At 41.2% G+C, this 15,174-nt stretch overlaps 1 protein-coding gene across 17 annotated transcripts in view; it reads left to right on the forward strand.

Moving 5' to 3' along the window:
• Positions 1-14,350, forward strand: part of ppfibp2b (PPFIA binding protein 2b) — a 66,893-nt gene extending 52,543 nt beyond the window's left edge. For 7 of the 17 annotated variants that reach the window (XM_017305378.2, XM_008411723.3, XM_017305386.2 and 4 more), the window contains 22 exons: positions 87-148; positions 244-319; positions 395-477; positions 555-622; positions 706-771; positions 851-911; positions 1,996-2,043; positions 3,007-3,169; positions 3,957-3,989; positions 4,704-4,736; positions 5,331-5,466; positions 5,549-5,668; positions 6,199-6,349; positions 6,679-6,790; positions 6,874-6,962; positions 7,079-7,201; positions 7,485-7,610; positions 7,698-7,886; positions 8,658-8,852; positions 10,866-10,931; positions 13,937-14,021; positions 14,155-14,349. In XM_017305378.2, coding sequence (XP_017160867.2) covers positions 87-148; positions 244-319; positions 395-477; positions 555-622; positions 706-771; positions 851-911; positions 1,996-2,043; positions 3,007-3,169; positions 3,957-3,989; positions 4,704-4,736; positions 5,331-5,466; positions 5,549-5,668; positions 6,199-6,349; positions 6,679-6,790; positions 6,874-6,962; positions 7,079-7,201; positions 7,485-7,610; positions 7,698-7,886; positions 8,658-8,852; positions 10,866-10,931; positions 13,937-14,021; positions 14,155-14,222 — 2,153 coding nt within the window. In that variant the 3' untranslated portion in view covers positions 14,223-14,349. Of the gene's footprint in view, positions 1-86; positions 149-243; positions 320-394; positions 478-554; positions 623-705; positions 772-850; positions 912-1,995; positions 2,044-3,006; positions 3,170-3,956; positions 3,990-4,703; positions 4,737-5,330; positions 5,467-5,548; positions 5,669-6,198; positions 6,350-6,678; positions 6,791-6,873; positions 6,963-7,078; positions 7,202-7,484; positions 7,611-7,697; positions 7,887-8,657; positions 8,853-9,736; positions 9,847-10,865; positions 10,932-12,296; positions 12,821-13,936; positions 14,022-14,154 lie in introns of those variants that run through there. The other 10 variants (XM_017305377.2, XM_081607981.1, XM_017305389.2 and 7 more) reach the window with 8 other exon arrangements.
• Positions 14,351-15,174: the final 824 nt, after the last annotated feature.

Here is a 15,174-nt window from a genome sequence, read left to right on the forward strand (position 1 = left end):
TCCAGGCACCCATCAGACAGCGTGAACAAACTTACATGAGAGCTGTCCAAGATCCCACTGAAAGTGTCTCCTTTTTACTCTGTTAGACCAAGAATACCAGAGGCTGAAGGTGGGGATGGAGTCTTTGTTGGCTTCAAATGATGAAAAGGTGAATTAAATTTTTATATACTGTTGGTATCATGGTTGTATTTCTTTGATTTAAGAAAACAAACAAAACATGTTATTTGAATTTGGTGATGACAGGATCGACGTATAGAGGAGCTGACTATCCTGCTTGGTCAATACAGAAAAGTGAGGGAAATTATGTCACTTACACATGGTAAGCCGTGTTTGTGTAGGGTTTTTATAAACAACCCACAACGTAACATTAATAACTCCTGATGTTAACCAACAGGAAGCAGTGAAGAGGAGCTGAGTGGCAGCTTGAAGTTAAAAGCCATCACACATAAAGCTCATTCTGATATCATCAGATCAGAGGTAAATATATGAAAAAATGAAGAAAGTCTGCATAGTGGGTTTGAAGTTTGATGTCTAAAATCATTATTTTTGCACAGATGTCATCAAGGGGATCTTCTCCACTCATGCTGTGTCCATCTCCCTTTCAGAGAGAACTTGATTCAAGGTAAAAATGCTTTTTATGTTCAGAGGAAACACTCCGACTAGAGTTTGATTACTGTAACTAACTCCATTTGCCATGTCTTTCAGTTTCCAGAACTCTATGGAAACTTCGTTGGTGACTACTGGTGATGCAAGTTTCTTAAATGGATCATTGTAAGCTCTGCAGCAGTTTGTTACTTTGACTTGCAACAGTTTAATAGCTTTCTAAAACGTATCCTGATTTATTTTTCAGGCATCGACACAGATTACTCTCCAGCAGTCTCGAAGAGTTGCAAAGTGGATGTTTTCAAAAGGTCTCTTATCTGATACTAATCAGTTTTTAAAACTCTGCAACTAATCTATTAACCAAATGCAGCTCTCTATATTTGCTCCTATCATTCTTTTTTAATATCTCACCTAGAAGTACATTACTTCAGCGCTTTCTAAGGGCCCCTTTACGCTGGATTAAGACTAGTATCCAATGTCTCCAAATGTAGCTGGATGGTGAAAGTTTAAATGATGCCCCTTTATAGTTATCTTGGCACCTGATGGATGGGATTTCCCAACTGCTGTCAATCTACCACAAATCACTCTGATGTTTCCTTACCTGTATATGTGGAGGTTTCAGTGCCTCCACCATCAGTTTTCAACAAACAGTAAAGCTGAAGCTGATAATTTGTTCTTCTGCCAAAATGTTGAAACTAATGATGCAGAAACCACCAACATTTTTTTTTCAACTTCAGTGGAAGATCACCAGTAATTTCACCAGCTTATCAGCACTTATATAAGCAGCATTTTCTGAGCATGTAGCTCTGTGAAAGAAGTGTATGTATAAGCAAGAAATTATAACGGTGCTGAAAGTGTAGATTGTTGTTTGACTTCTTCTGTCTGCTGGATTTAATGCATTTGGCAGCAATGATTTCAAGAATTTTAACAACTTACTTGGACTACTGCCATCGCAGCGTTTCTATAATGAAGTTGGAGTTTTAGGTAAAGCCTAGTGTGACCAGTCCTGCTTCAAATTCCCTTGATGAACAATGCATGCTGTTTTGAACAGGTTGCATGTCCTACATAAGCTGCCACTGTAAACCCACCATTGCCGCAACAAAACACCAATGTGCTGCCGTCCCGATAGGGGACCACCAGGACCTCCCTGTGCAGTTTTGTGCTTTCCCAAAATAGTTTGACTGAGTATTGCAGTTCATTCTTGACAGAGCCTAGAAAGACAGTATATGTATCTGTAAAGGTCATCCACATTCTTTTTGATTTTTCTTCTTTACTGTGAAGTCTTAAAGAGGTCCTGACTTGATCCACACTCTTTTAATCTCTGGGATTGCTAACCTGCTAATTCTGTGTGTTTGCATGTTTTTGTTCCTCCTCTCTTTCTGTTACTTTCAGGCTGGAGTGATCCAGCTAGCTGAAACTGAATCAGACGTAGGGGCAGAGGTACTGATCCGCTGCATGCTGACATGTCTCCTTGCACTAAAAGCTTCATAGATCACCGCTTTTTGAAAAGCTACATAGTTCTCCACAGTTTATAGAGCTTTTGGCTTTCACTGCTTTTTTTTTATAGGATGTAAAGAAATGAGGGATGCCACAAAACCGTTGCACATAATTGTATGAACTGAGCTCAATGCAATGTCACCTTTTAGAAATAAAATCTGTTCTTTATATATATATATATATATGGCTACAATTGATCTTCAACTAATAATAGCAAAGAAAATACCTACATACACCAAATGTGTCCCCGATTCTAAACTTAATTTGCACCAAAACATTGTGACATGACACTTCAGCTGCACTTTGGCCTTTTAATCTCTAATGAACTGCAACCTGATTTTTCTCTTTTTTTTTTTTTACTTCTATGAAAGAAGCAAATGCTTCCTATGCATGACATCCATGAGAAAAACATTTTCATGCACGCACACACACACAAACAAAAGGGCCAAGACCTACCTGAAGAGGCTGTCTGCAGAGCTCGGCATCATCGCTGCCTCCGAGCTGTTTCTGTCTGTTGGCCTTTCTCCAGTCGTTCCTTCAGAGCCCCCCACTGACTTTGATGCCTGCTCAGATTCTTGCATCGTCAAACATTCAACCTCCAAAGGACATGTTGTTATGCAATGGAGTGGAAGGCCATCTCACCTTAAGAAAGATGGAGTCAAAACACAATTCAGTGGATAAAACATGCGTTTTAAGAGAATATCAGAGCTAGAGATACTTGAAATAGCAATTGTGTTCATGAGGATGGATTTTGTTTAAAAGGAGAAATGCCACACGTTTTGTTAATCATGGGCATAACAAAAATGCAGATATACTGTATATACGGTTGTTGGATAACGGTGAATGATTTAAAATTATCGCAAACCAGGGCTTAAATGTTAAATTGTGCGCTTTTCTACTCTGCAGAGTCCACAAATGGAGCCGAGCAAGTACCAAACTCTGCCAGGAAAACTGAGTAAAAAGAAAGAACCTAAGGATGTGCTAAACTGCACCAGAGGCAGAGAGACGGAGTATTTATCTCCTGTCCAGCTCTCCCCTGCCCACAACCACAGCAAAGACTACACCCTGGGTGAGTATTTATGGTATGTTTTCACCTGATGATATGAATGGATTTATGGTAATCTTATTTTTAAAACAAGCAAATCTGTGGACTGGCATGTTCTATGGTCTGTCATTCAGTGGAACGTTTTATTTCATTAAATTGACACGTTTTCTGTCTACCACAAGGAGAGCTACAGCCCTGGCAGACCACCTAAATCCACAAATTAAAAAAAGTACCATAACCCTACCGTCAATAAATTGACAGGAAGGGAGGAAAAATTGTGTATTGCTATTTTTTGTGTCATGACAAAGCAACATTGTTTATTTGGTATAAATATCCTGGATAATGCAAGTGGGGACTTTTTTGTTTGTTTTAAACAGTATTATTTATGACGATGGACAAAAAGGGCTGACCTAAGGGCTCCATGATGGAATGGTCCTTCTGTTTTGTAATGGCCACTTGTCAACTTCACAGATTCAGGTCAACTCAGGTTATAAAGTGGGACTCCTATGAGTCATAGAGGTCTTGCTTGTGCAATTTTAACATGTTTTTCCCATTTGAGGGAAAGGTAAAACCTATTGGGTGCCCAACTGGCTTTGCTAATGCAGGATATTAGTTAACACACAGAGCATATATAACTCATGTTTGCTTGTTTCAAGCAACTGTTTTATATAAAAACCTAATTATAACCTCCATGTACAATTCTTTTGGACCTACTCTGCTTCAACTGCTTCATGTTTGTGCTCCTTTTCATTTTTCCCCCCTCTTCTCCTGTCATCTTGCTAACGGATTGGTCTTTTTGTTCTGACAACAGTTCGGTGCAGGAGTGCCAGCGCACCAGCTTTAGGTACTGTATGTCCTCACTGTTGTTCCCGCTCTGAAGTCAGGGAAACAAAAACAGCACTTAGGCTCCAGGAGAAAACAGGATTTTCCCTGTCACAGTAAAGCCTCCAAAGTGAGCAGAGTCAGACCGGGAAGAAGGTTTTCACTGAGGATCAAGCAGCTCTAAAGCTAGGATTAGTAGGATTCCCTCCTGACTCGAGAGGGCCGATGATGATAAACCCTGGCTCCTTCTCTGACATCAGCATTTGCTAAAACTTTAAGTTTGCTGTATAAGCTTGTGGCCGCCGCACTGTTTATGTTGTTATGGAGCCAGAGCTTAAAGTAGGAGGCGAATCAAAGGGCTACTGGAGGACGAGGAGTGCAGACTTAAAGGATGTGGGCAGATCAGACTGAAAAAAGATACCAAAGTGGACAAATATGACATGAACTGACTTCCTTTTTCTGTTGCAGTCTGCTCTGTAGCTCAGAGCAAGATATTAATGTGAAAAAGTAAGTCTGGAAATGAAAGTGAAACTGAAACATTAGATACTTTTAACACTGGCTTTAACTTGAGTTTAAAAATGTAAAAACCAGAGCTTCATAAATCTGCATGTCCATAGCTGTAAAAAAGGAAAATATATACAGCATTTATTTTGAAGATCAAGTAGGTGTGACTAATGCTGGCCTTTGCTTTGTTCTTCCTGCTTTTTTCTCGCTGCACTAACCGCCACTGTCTCAGGATCTCCAGGGAAACATGACCTCTGTGATGTTGGTGGGTACTGCATCTCATCAGGGAAATGACTAAAAGTGCTCAAAGCGTCCTGCTTGGAATGAGTTATTTTTACAGTCAGAAAGCTATTTCTGCACAAAACATGGAGATTTTTTTTTTTTTAAACCAGCAGTTTTTTTGCAGTGTTTATGATCTTGAGTTTGTTCAGTTACATCATTTCTGGCACTTTGTGACTTCTTTGCATATTTGTGCTGTTGTGTTCATCTTTGAAGTTCCATTGTTCAACTCTGATTATTTTTCAGGTTTTGTTTCCCCATCATGTTTTGTTGGTGGTTGCCGACTTCTGTTTGCATGGTCATTTTGCATCTCATTGTGATCCTTTCCATCTTTGTTGTCGGTTCACAATTCCCTTAAATCACATCTGGTAGCCATCTCAAGGTTGTTTTTGGGGTTTATGTATTTATTTTGCCAGTTTTGGAAGAGTAGAAAATGGACTTTTCTAATTCAAGCTTGAATTTTGTTACAGGTTGCTCTTGTCTTTCAACCCAAGCTTACGGTTTTCGGCCCGTACCGAATCAAGGAAAATAAAATAAAACTCTGCATTGATTGTGTCCTTGTGCTGTTTATGCCTATCAGACCACGCAGGGAAACTGGAAGAGTGTATGCTGTCAGATCAGTCCCCGCTGTCCTCTGGAGTGGACTCTGGACAACAGTCACCTGTCTCACCAGAGAAAAGGAAGAGTCACAGAGGCATTAAGAAATTCTGGGGAAGGTAAGCAGCAAAGCTGTACAGAACACACACAACAAGTGGGCATGGAAAAGGACAAATGTATCATTGTTTCTTTTGTGTCCAGAATTCGTCGCAGTCAGTCGGGCAGCCCAGTTCAGGTTCACGATCCGGAGATGGGAGACTTCAAGAGGGGAGGCTTCCGAGCTACAGCTGGGCCGAGACTGGCCCGTTCAGGGAAAGCACGGTGCACGATATATTTATTTTATAATAAAGTTTAAACTGAAAACACACTAAACTAAGTTGTGGCATAGAATCTAACTTCTATGAAGTGAAAACGTTGCTCTGTTTCACCAGCAGAGTTTCACATTCATGAATGGTCAAAAAGTTTAGGCCTCCACAGACGATTGACTTATTTGGACATCATTTAGTGCAGCTGGGAAGGAGTGATGGATATATAAATGATTCTGTTTTCAAGCAGCTGGTGCATCTACAATAGGCACAACCATGAGTGGAACAGGAAGTAACTGTTATCATGCAGTTTAAAGGTCACCAAACTCAGGGGTTGCTTCATGCATGCATGCTTGGGGAAATAACGGCCATAAACAGAGTGGGATGGTGGAATGATCCAGTGTAGGAACTATGGAGCACTTTATGGCTCCCACACATGTTGAGAAGGTTTCACTTGAGGCAGACTGTTCTTGTCGTGTGCAAGCATTACAAAACAAATATTATCTCATTTGAAAACTTTTGAACTGTGCTGTGTCTTTCTACCAGAGATCTCAAGTTGCCATTTTCTAAGTGGAGCACGGAACAGGTTTGCGACTGGCTCGAGGACATCGGGCTTGGTCAGTATGGCCTTCTCGCTCACCACTGGGTCAGCAGTGGTCAGACTCTGCTGGCGGCCACCCCACATGACCTAGAGAAGGTAAGTCGCGCACAAAATATTCTTATTCACTTCATACGAATGTTATCTGGGGCACTAACAATCTGAAACATCTGCAGGTGTATCCATGTAATTTTCAGCTCGTCTTGTCTGACCGTTGCCTCCGTCAGTCCGTTTGATAATTTAACTACGCCTATCTCTGCTTTTCAGCCTGCTTTTTAGTTGCATCTTGATCAATGTGAATTTTACTGCTCTTAATTACAAAAGCTGCCCGTTTGTTTCATGAGTTTCATAAATCAGCTTCACTCCTCTTTGGTTCTCAGCCAACGTGGTTTTTATTTTTTATTTAATTCTGTCCATTTTGTCTGCAGGAGCTAGCGATCAAGAATCCACTCCACAGGAAGAAGCTCCAGCTGTCCTTAAAGAGCATCTGCAGCAAACAGCCAGAAAAATCTGCAGAGCTCGATTATGTTTGGGTCACTCGTATGTAGTCAATTCCAAAATACTTTGTTGCGTTAAGTTGTTTCCCCGAAGAGTTTCCTTTATAAATCCACTTTTTGCTCCAGGTTGGCTTGATGACATCGGTCTCCCTCAGTACAAAGATCAGTTTAATGATGGTAGAGTGGATGGACAGATGCTGCAGTACCTCACTGTGGTGAGTTTTTTTTATTTGCAGCTGAAGGTTTCACCCAGCACAAAGCAGCATGAGGGACATTTAATTTGCTTTTACAGGATGAACAACCTGCTCTGTTTTCTTCTTTTCCATCTCAGAATGATCTGTTGTTTCTCAAAGTCACCAGCCAGCTGCATCATCTCAGCATCAAGTGTGCCATTCATGTTCTTCATGTCAACAGATTTAACCCAAACTGCCTTAAACGCAGACCTGGAAATGAGGTATTTGATTCCTGTGTGTGCAAAAAGTCTTTCAGGATTATAAAGCTTAATTTGTTTCCTTATGTAAATACAATGTAGCGTTCAATGTGTGTTTGAATTGGATCGGCATGGTTGCACCACTCTGTTGGTGAATATATAAGGATGTCACGGCATCCTCTATTAAAGTGATAGTTAACAGACACTCAAATCAGGCTTTAACTTGTGCATTTTTATCATGACATAAAAAACAAACAAACTTTTATTCCAACCTGAGCTGCTTCATTCTTGTTCCTCTGTGTCTCAGAATGAGTTCAGCCCCAGCGAAGTGGTGCAGTGGTCCAACCACCGGGTCATGGAGTGGCTGAGGTCTGTGGACCTGGCCGAGTACGCGCCCAACCTGAGGGGCAGCGGTGTACACGGAGGGCTGATAGTGAGCATCCGTCGTTACTGCAGATCAAACAGAAAATAAAGAAAGGAAGAAAGAGAGCATCTTACTTTTTTTTAAATCCTCTAATAGATGTTGGAACCTCGGTTTAACTCCGACACAATGGCCATGCTGCTGAACATCTCTCCTCAAAAAACGCTGCTGAGGCGCCACTTGAACACCAACTTCAATAACCTGGTGGGAGTTCAGGCTCAGCAGGAGAAGAGGGAGTACACCGAAGCAGCAGGATATTCCCCACTCAGCATCACAGCTAAAGTCAAGGTAAGAAAATGAGAAAATACTCTTTTTGAAAATCAAAACACCTCATATACAAGAAAACACACAGGTAACCCGTCTCCTTTTTTATGCATGAAGAAAAACACCTTAATCTGCAGTGAGACGTCGGTATGTCAGCTCAGTTTAATCTCTGAGCTCTTCTCGGTTTAATCCTGTGAGTGTGGCGTGAATGCAGGATCCTCTTTTTTTTTTTTTTCTAAAAGGCTCTAAGATGCTGCAGCCTCAGCTCCAAGTCCTTCAGTACTCCAATAAAAATGCAATAATAATCTAGTAGAAAACTTGCAGTTGAACCATTTAGGGTCTTAAATAGTTGGGCATTTTTAAAGCTCCATGCTAAAGCCATATTAAATACAAGCCTGTATGTTAAATAAACCACAGAGCTGAAATCACCCCAAAATAGATTTGTCAGAGGGAGAATGTATGTTTTGTCTCCCCTGGTCCAAGTAGTTGCATTTTGTGCTACAGGCTTTCTGTCTGCAGAGGCTTAGATGAAACTTCTTCAGACGTTGCTGTATTTCATTTTCTGCAAACACCCATCGGGTATGAACAAGAAAAAGAGCTGTCCTAATAGTAAAAGTTGTAGCAAGCAGATGTACATTTAATTGTCGGACCAGTGCTTTGTTAGAAACTTATTTCCCAATAAATTCTGTCCTCTGAATAAACGCACTCAACTTAAAGGTTTGATTTTTCAAACGGTTTTCATTTGAAGGCTAAATGTTTTTTTTTTGTTTGTTTTGTTTTCTCTCCTTGCTACAGCCAAAGAAGTTGGGCTTTTCTCACCTGACAAACCTGAGGAGGAGACGGCCGGACGAGTCCACAGACTACGTCTGTCCCATAGAGACTTCGTCGCCCGAGTCAGGACAGTTGGTGGCCAACGGGGTGCAGATGTGTCCGTACGCCGGCTTTAGAGGTCTGAGTCCCATTCTGGACCGAGAGCCCACCCGGGACCAGGTGGGGCACAAGGAGAGCAAAGCTGACATGTCACCATGAATAACCCCAGCGGTAACGCCACGGACACTCTCGAGCTGTCCATCATCCAATCAGATAACCCCTACTGCTGCCGCTTTGCTTCCTTTGACTGCAGCCTGACCTCTCCCTGCTCCCTTAGACTCCATCCATCACCCCCGACCCTGTGCCTCGCTCTTCCAGAAACCTGGAAACGCTCCGGTAAACATCTGATTCACAATAAGCCTCACTAACTCGACCTCAGACGTTTGCCTAATAACCTAACCCATCCCATCGCAAGAGATCAAGGCCTTTCTCTGGACTCCTGTTGCATCAACTCCAAAAATTCATGCAACATGCATGAACAGCCTTACTGAACACTTTGAGGCTGTCATGCACCACCAGTAGATGTTTTTCAATAGAAGTCGGCCTCTGCATGATTTTTTAATTATTTTTTTATCAGTCTGAGAGGAACTTGTGCAATATTTGCATAAAATATATGGAGGGATATTATTTAATATTTATGTCACTACATGACTAATGATACTACAGCATATTTTGTTTGATACCTTGATTGTTGATTTTTATACCGTTATTTTCATAACTGAGTGTAATAGTATTTTTATAGCAAAGAAATTTTGCTAAGATAAAATTGTAAATGTCAAGATTTATAAAAAAAAATCATTTAAGTAAAATAAATCTTGTGTGTAAAATTTGTCTCTTCTTTCTACATTGATGTCTCATTTTTATAGTGTTTCTTCACGAATTACATTGCATTATACATTTCCACCATCAAATGAAGAAAAAGACAAATTTACTGTGGCAGCATGCTTCAGCAATCTGCATCAACCACTAACCTGCTTTCATCTTTACCATCCTCATCGTCACAGTGGCCATCATGGCTTCAGCCTCCACTAACCAGTCAGAGCCCTGAACACCATGGCGTACCTGCTAAAGGTGACATGGAAGTGCATGAGCATGGCTCAGAATGTGGCTGCAGGTACAAAAATCCCGATTCCAGTCAGCAAAGTAGGATTTTACCTCCATTTGAGATTGCACATGCAGTTTCAGCCAAAAGCTTAACGTGCGCTCATCGGCATGAATGCCATTCATTTTTGGGTTTCTGAGGTTGTATTGAACAATTCGTTCCACATGAGCCTGATAACCCAAAAACTAGAATGATATGCACAAGACTGAATTTTATTTGATCAGTGAGTGGGAGTGTGCTGACCTTAAAAAAAAAAAAACTTGAGCTAAACTCTACACCTTCAAGCTAAAAAAAATTGCAGCTGACCATTTGGTTATGCTAAATGTTTTTTGAAGAAAACATTTTACGGTCAAACGGAGTGAAAACTGAACATTTAACCGCTTCAGCAAGGAGTAATTCTGGGCCACCTTTGCAAGGTTTTTAAACGTTACAACAGCATAACTGTGTGGTGGTAGTAGCAGCATGGTTGGTTTTGTACAAAGTGGGTGGAAAAAATGGAGAAGGACGTAAATTATTCAAATTAATCTCTAATCAGCTGGAATGCTAAACTTTGGACTCATGAAACCAATCGATGTAAATAAACCTCAGCAATTCTACCACAAAAACCATTTAAATATCCAGACATAAATGTGCTGAAAGATTGTTGATGGCTACAAAAAGCATGTGGTCGAGATGCAACTCTCGAATGGATTTTAAATCCAAATACTGGTGGGCATTTATGTACAGGTTTGAGCCGATATGAGTTACTTGACTCTGCTGTGGGAATTTGAGACAATCTGCAATGAAGGCACCAAATTTGTTTTATTAAAAATTACTGGACATCTTTATTGTATCACCAGCACACAGTTAACAGGAGTTTAATTGTGTAGTTAAAAAATTCAAAAGTAATATGATATATACACCAATGATGAAAAGACAGACTTCTGTCTGGAACTGCATTCATGCATCACAATCAAGTATTTTTATTGGAAGCCATGTATGTCTACAATAGTGACTTGTTACAGGTGTGCGTGTGTGTGTGTGTGTTGCAGATGGTGAAAGCAGAGAGCACCATTTTACAAATAGAAGCTTTGTCTGAAAGCATCAACAACCTCACAGTAAGCCCCAACACACACAAGCTGCTGGTTAATGACTCCTGCAGCTCGCTGCTTATTGTCTGCAGGAGCAGAAGCTCAAATCTTTCAGATGGAAACTTCTGCTGATTATTTGAAATATATATATATATAGATCAGCAGAATGACAATAAAACTGAGAAAATAAGACACTAGCATCATTTCTACAAGAAAACAATGTGGTACTTTCTTTTAGCTGACGACAGCCACCTGTGGTTCTTTTGCTTTGGTTGTTTTAGATCATAAACAGCCTTGATGAAGCTTTGACACCTTGAAAATTTGAGCAATCGCCACAACAAAAACGCTCATTTCACATTTTAGTCAAAAATTAGGCCATTGCTAAAATAATTTTGTTTGTGTGACTGATTTGGGATCAGTTCAAATTTATTAGAGTTTCTTGTTATCTTAAGTGATTTTGATCAACAATTCTCCAGTTTTTCTTTGGATTTTGGCCACTTTTTACACCTTGTTGATTGGTGTGTGCTTAAGAAAGAAAAACACTATTCATGAAATGGAACAGAATAGATAATGTAGTCATTATGTAGTCAGATTTCTTTTAGACACATTCACAATATTTTGAGGGTTACAGGTAGAAATGTGTTTATGCACTGAAAATATACTCCACTTTCTGTAAATGCAGTGTAAATGTTGCAACATTAATCCAATAACATCACTTAATCTCGTGCTTTTCTATGCAGACACTCCGTTTGTACTGATGAATATTAACTCACCATGTCATGCTAAATGCTTAATGTGAGTGAAGCCAGGAGAACCCTTGTCTGAAAACAGTCAAAATGTGCTTCCTTTGTTCGTACCGAAACCCAAATGAAAGTGTTTTTAAACACCAACACAAATGCCAAGATAAGTGAACATTGGGACAGCTTTAGAATTTGAATGCAAACAATGCTCATAGTTTTTCTAATTGTATTTCGCTTGTTAACATACCTCAACAAGTAGCAAATTCCACTGGTTTTCTGACTTGCAACCAGAAAAAGATGACAGTTGGCTTTTCTTTACAAAATGGAAAGAGAAATGCACATCAGTGAGGAACCATGAATTTGTACAGAGATGGTAGTTGCTTCTTTTGCAGTCTCAGTGAAATCTCTCTAGAACCTGATTGCAAAAAAGGCAATGTAATTTTATTTTTATTGAAAAACAGTTTTTGAGTCGTACGAGTGACCCAAATCTTTCTCTTTACAAATGTTTCGTCAAACAAATGAACTTGCATTAAAGGAAAAAAAAAATTTGATCAGTGCTCTAAAAATGCATAAGCTGATCCCGACTCGGTTGCAAACGCTAAGCCCAGCCTGTCTGATGCTTTCCCACACACCCATGATGCTTTGCCTGCAGTACCTGCTGAGCCAGGATGAGCTGCGGAGGGAGCTGAGGCGGTCACAAACGGCGCTGGTGTGAGGGGACGAACGCTCCGGCGCCATCGGCTTACCAGACCCGCAGCCGGCTCGGCCACGCGGGCCTAACACTGCAGCGTGGAGCCGGTCCCGCTCACTTCCTGTAACCACTGCTACCTCATGTAACACCTGCAGTCCTTCTGTGGACACAGAGAAACTGGAAACACAGGCTGATTCAAACACCTTTGGATGCCAGCGAAGAGTCACGGCTTCTTGCAAGCATTTAAACGATTTTTTAACTGCTTTCCGATTTTAACTATGCAATGCAGCCTTTGTTAATATGTGTATATATTGTGTTATTTATACTGACCACTGCGATGTGTACATTTTTTGTTGGTTCATTAGAGGAAATACAGGTCAGTTAAAGAGGAATCTGATGAGATTAAGATAGACAAAAAGCAGATTTCAATTAAAACAAAGACTCAATGCCTAAAACTACCCACAATAAACATCAGTTTGTTGAAATTTGACTTGCTTTGTTTTAATGACCACAAACATACTTTTCTGAACATCTGCGAACGAGGAGGTTTTCTTAAGCTGTTGCTCTGTGTTCACTGGTTTACAGTTAGATGCAACTTGCTACAACAGAGTGGAACGCCCTTCATAGCTGCTTTAATGAACCACAACCCTAAAGAGGTCTGCTGGATTAAATGTGGTGACAGTGGACTCATGAAGAATCCCTCAGAGGACAGCTACCCTAAAGGGGAAGACAATACTTGTGTTTAAACAGTGTTTAATTGGTGCAAAGAAATGACCCCCACACCATTGCACCAACACCATCCGCCTAAAAACAGGATGGACACACTCTTCCGAGATGTTTACTCCATATTCTGACCTGAAGGTTGTAGATGATCTTGAGTCATTGAACTAGACAAAAGTTGTCTATTATTTGTGGATGTGTGCAAACTAGTCTGCCTTTGTGCTTCTGTGAAAAAAAACAAACGTGACTTGAAGACAAGGCGCCGCTAGAACCATGGATAAGGCGATAGCTACAGACAGCCTCAGAAAAACCAGGGCGAGGCATGGAGGGGCAACGATTTGAACTCGGTGGCGCCACATTGAACTCAATCTGAAGGTCCAGAGAACAGCTGAAAAACAAAGGAATCGAGATAGAGTCCATGTGAGTGTTACAGAACTATTTATACAGGCCACCTTTCAACAATTAAGATCTTACTGAGGGTAAAGTACTAAGAAATAAAAAAAATGTAAAAAAAAGTTAACAGAAAACCTCAGGCGAATAAGAATTCTTGCATGCTTAGAAATTGGAGAGTCTCAGCTCATCTGCGTTTAGAGGAAAACTAAAAGCCGGAGTTCCGACCTAAATGTCTTCAGTTGTGTTTCCTTTAAATGGGACAGCAAAGCATTTTGTTTGCTGATCGAAACCTTCTAATGCCGATGGCAGTTAACTCGTAACAAGAATCTTTTGTTGACTTACCAAGCTGCAAACACCACACCCAAGCTGCCGCAGTTTTAACTCTTCCTCCCCTGAATCGTCTGTATTCGTCTAAAAGTCGAGCACCTAAGGTCATCCCTGCGTCTGAGCTTTTACATTGAACGGCACACGGGCTGACGCGCATCTAGACGTTGTGTATCTCAGCAGGGCAGCAGACAGGAGCCAAAAACAGACGCAGCAATCCATACTGGAGGAAATTCAAGACCCATCCTGGTGAGTAAAGATATTTCACTGGCAGATCCAATTATAACATATATTTGGTGTTCAGCATACAAGTCTCCCCCCCCCCCCATAGGAACATATAAAGGCGTAACTACTTGTAGTTTAAACAAATTCCTTCTTTCAGTGCATCAGAGAGACCAGCCTCTGATCTTCTGTCCTCATCCAAGCTTCGAACATGGGACAGAAAATTAGCAGCACGACTTCTAACGACAAGAAGAACTCAAGTTTCTTCTCCTTTCTAAAACGTTTCTCGCCCCAAGAGCCCTCCTTGGACAGCATGTCGCCAATCAACCCCAACGATTTCACACGTCTTATTAGCAACTGCATCTCTCTTGCCTCAACCAGAACCCAGGAGTACCTGGTCTTCAAAGATCCAGAGGGAAAGCTACAGCCCAGTCCTCTGGCATTAACTCAGGTGGCAGCACAGACCACTTAGACACTCGGTCAAAAACCTCAAGAAATAACACTTTTATTGAGTGCAGGTATTGAACTTGTCCTTCACCAACAGGTCTTTCTGATGACTTACATCACTCAAAGTGTGAACCTCAACTTCACCGACACCTTCAACTGCACGGCCATGACACCCGAGCAGCGCATACTCCTGGGAGCCGACTGGGTTTGGGCCATCCTAGAGAAACCCACCAAGAACCCTAAAGTACAGATCGCAGTGCAGGTCCTCCACCTGCCCGAAAGAGAGGAAGCTGAAGAGCGAGCAACCGCCGGAAAGCCCGTCAGCGAGTCCATCCAGATGGCCAGGACGGAGTCCAGGAACAAGAACGCGTGCGAACGCATGGTGGAGTTTTGCACATCCATCGGCAAGGACTGCTACGCCCTCTTCTTGTTCTTTGGAAAAAGGGATGACAAGGCAAATATCTACGGCGTCCTGAGCAACAACTTTGCGGCAGCTGTTGGAAAAATAGACAGAGCTCTACTTGAGAACTTCTTCAAAGGTTCGAGGTATTTCCATACACCCTTGGGAATGATGCAGGCCATTTTCACAAAGAAAACAGATGAAGCGCTCACTCTAATGATTAAATTCAGCTGAAGATCTGAGGAACTGACACATGCTGTTAGGACTAATGTAGGAAGTTTATCGGCCAATAAAAATCGACGGCCACTGAGAAGGCTCATGTGATAGGTTACA

Source organism: Poecilia reticulata, chromosome 6 (assembly GCF_904066995.2).
Source record: "Poecilia reticulata chromosome 6, P_reticulata-male-v2, whole genome shotgun sequence".
Classification (NCBI taxonomy): Eukaryota; Metazoa; Chordata; class Actinopteri; order Cyprinodontiformes; family Poeciliidae; genus Poecilia; species Poecilia reticulata.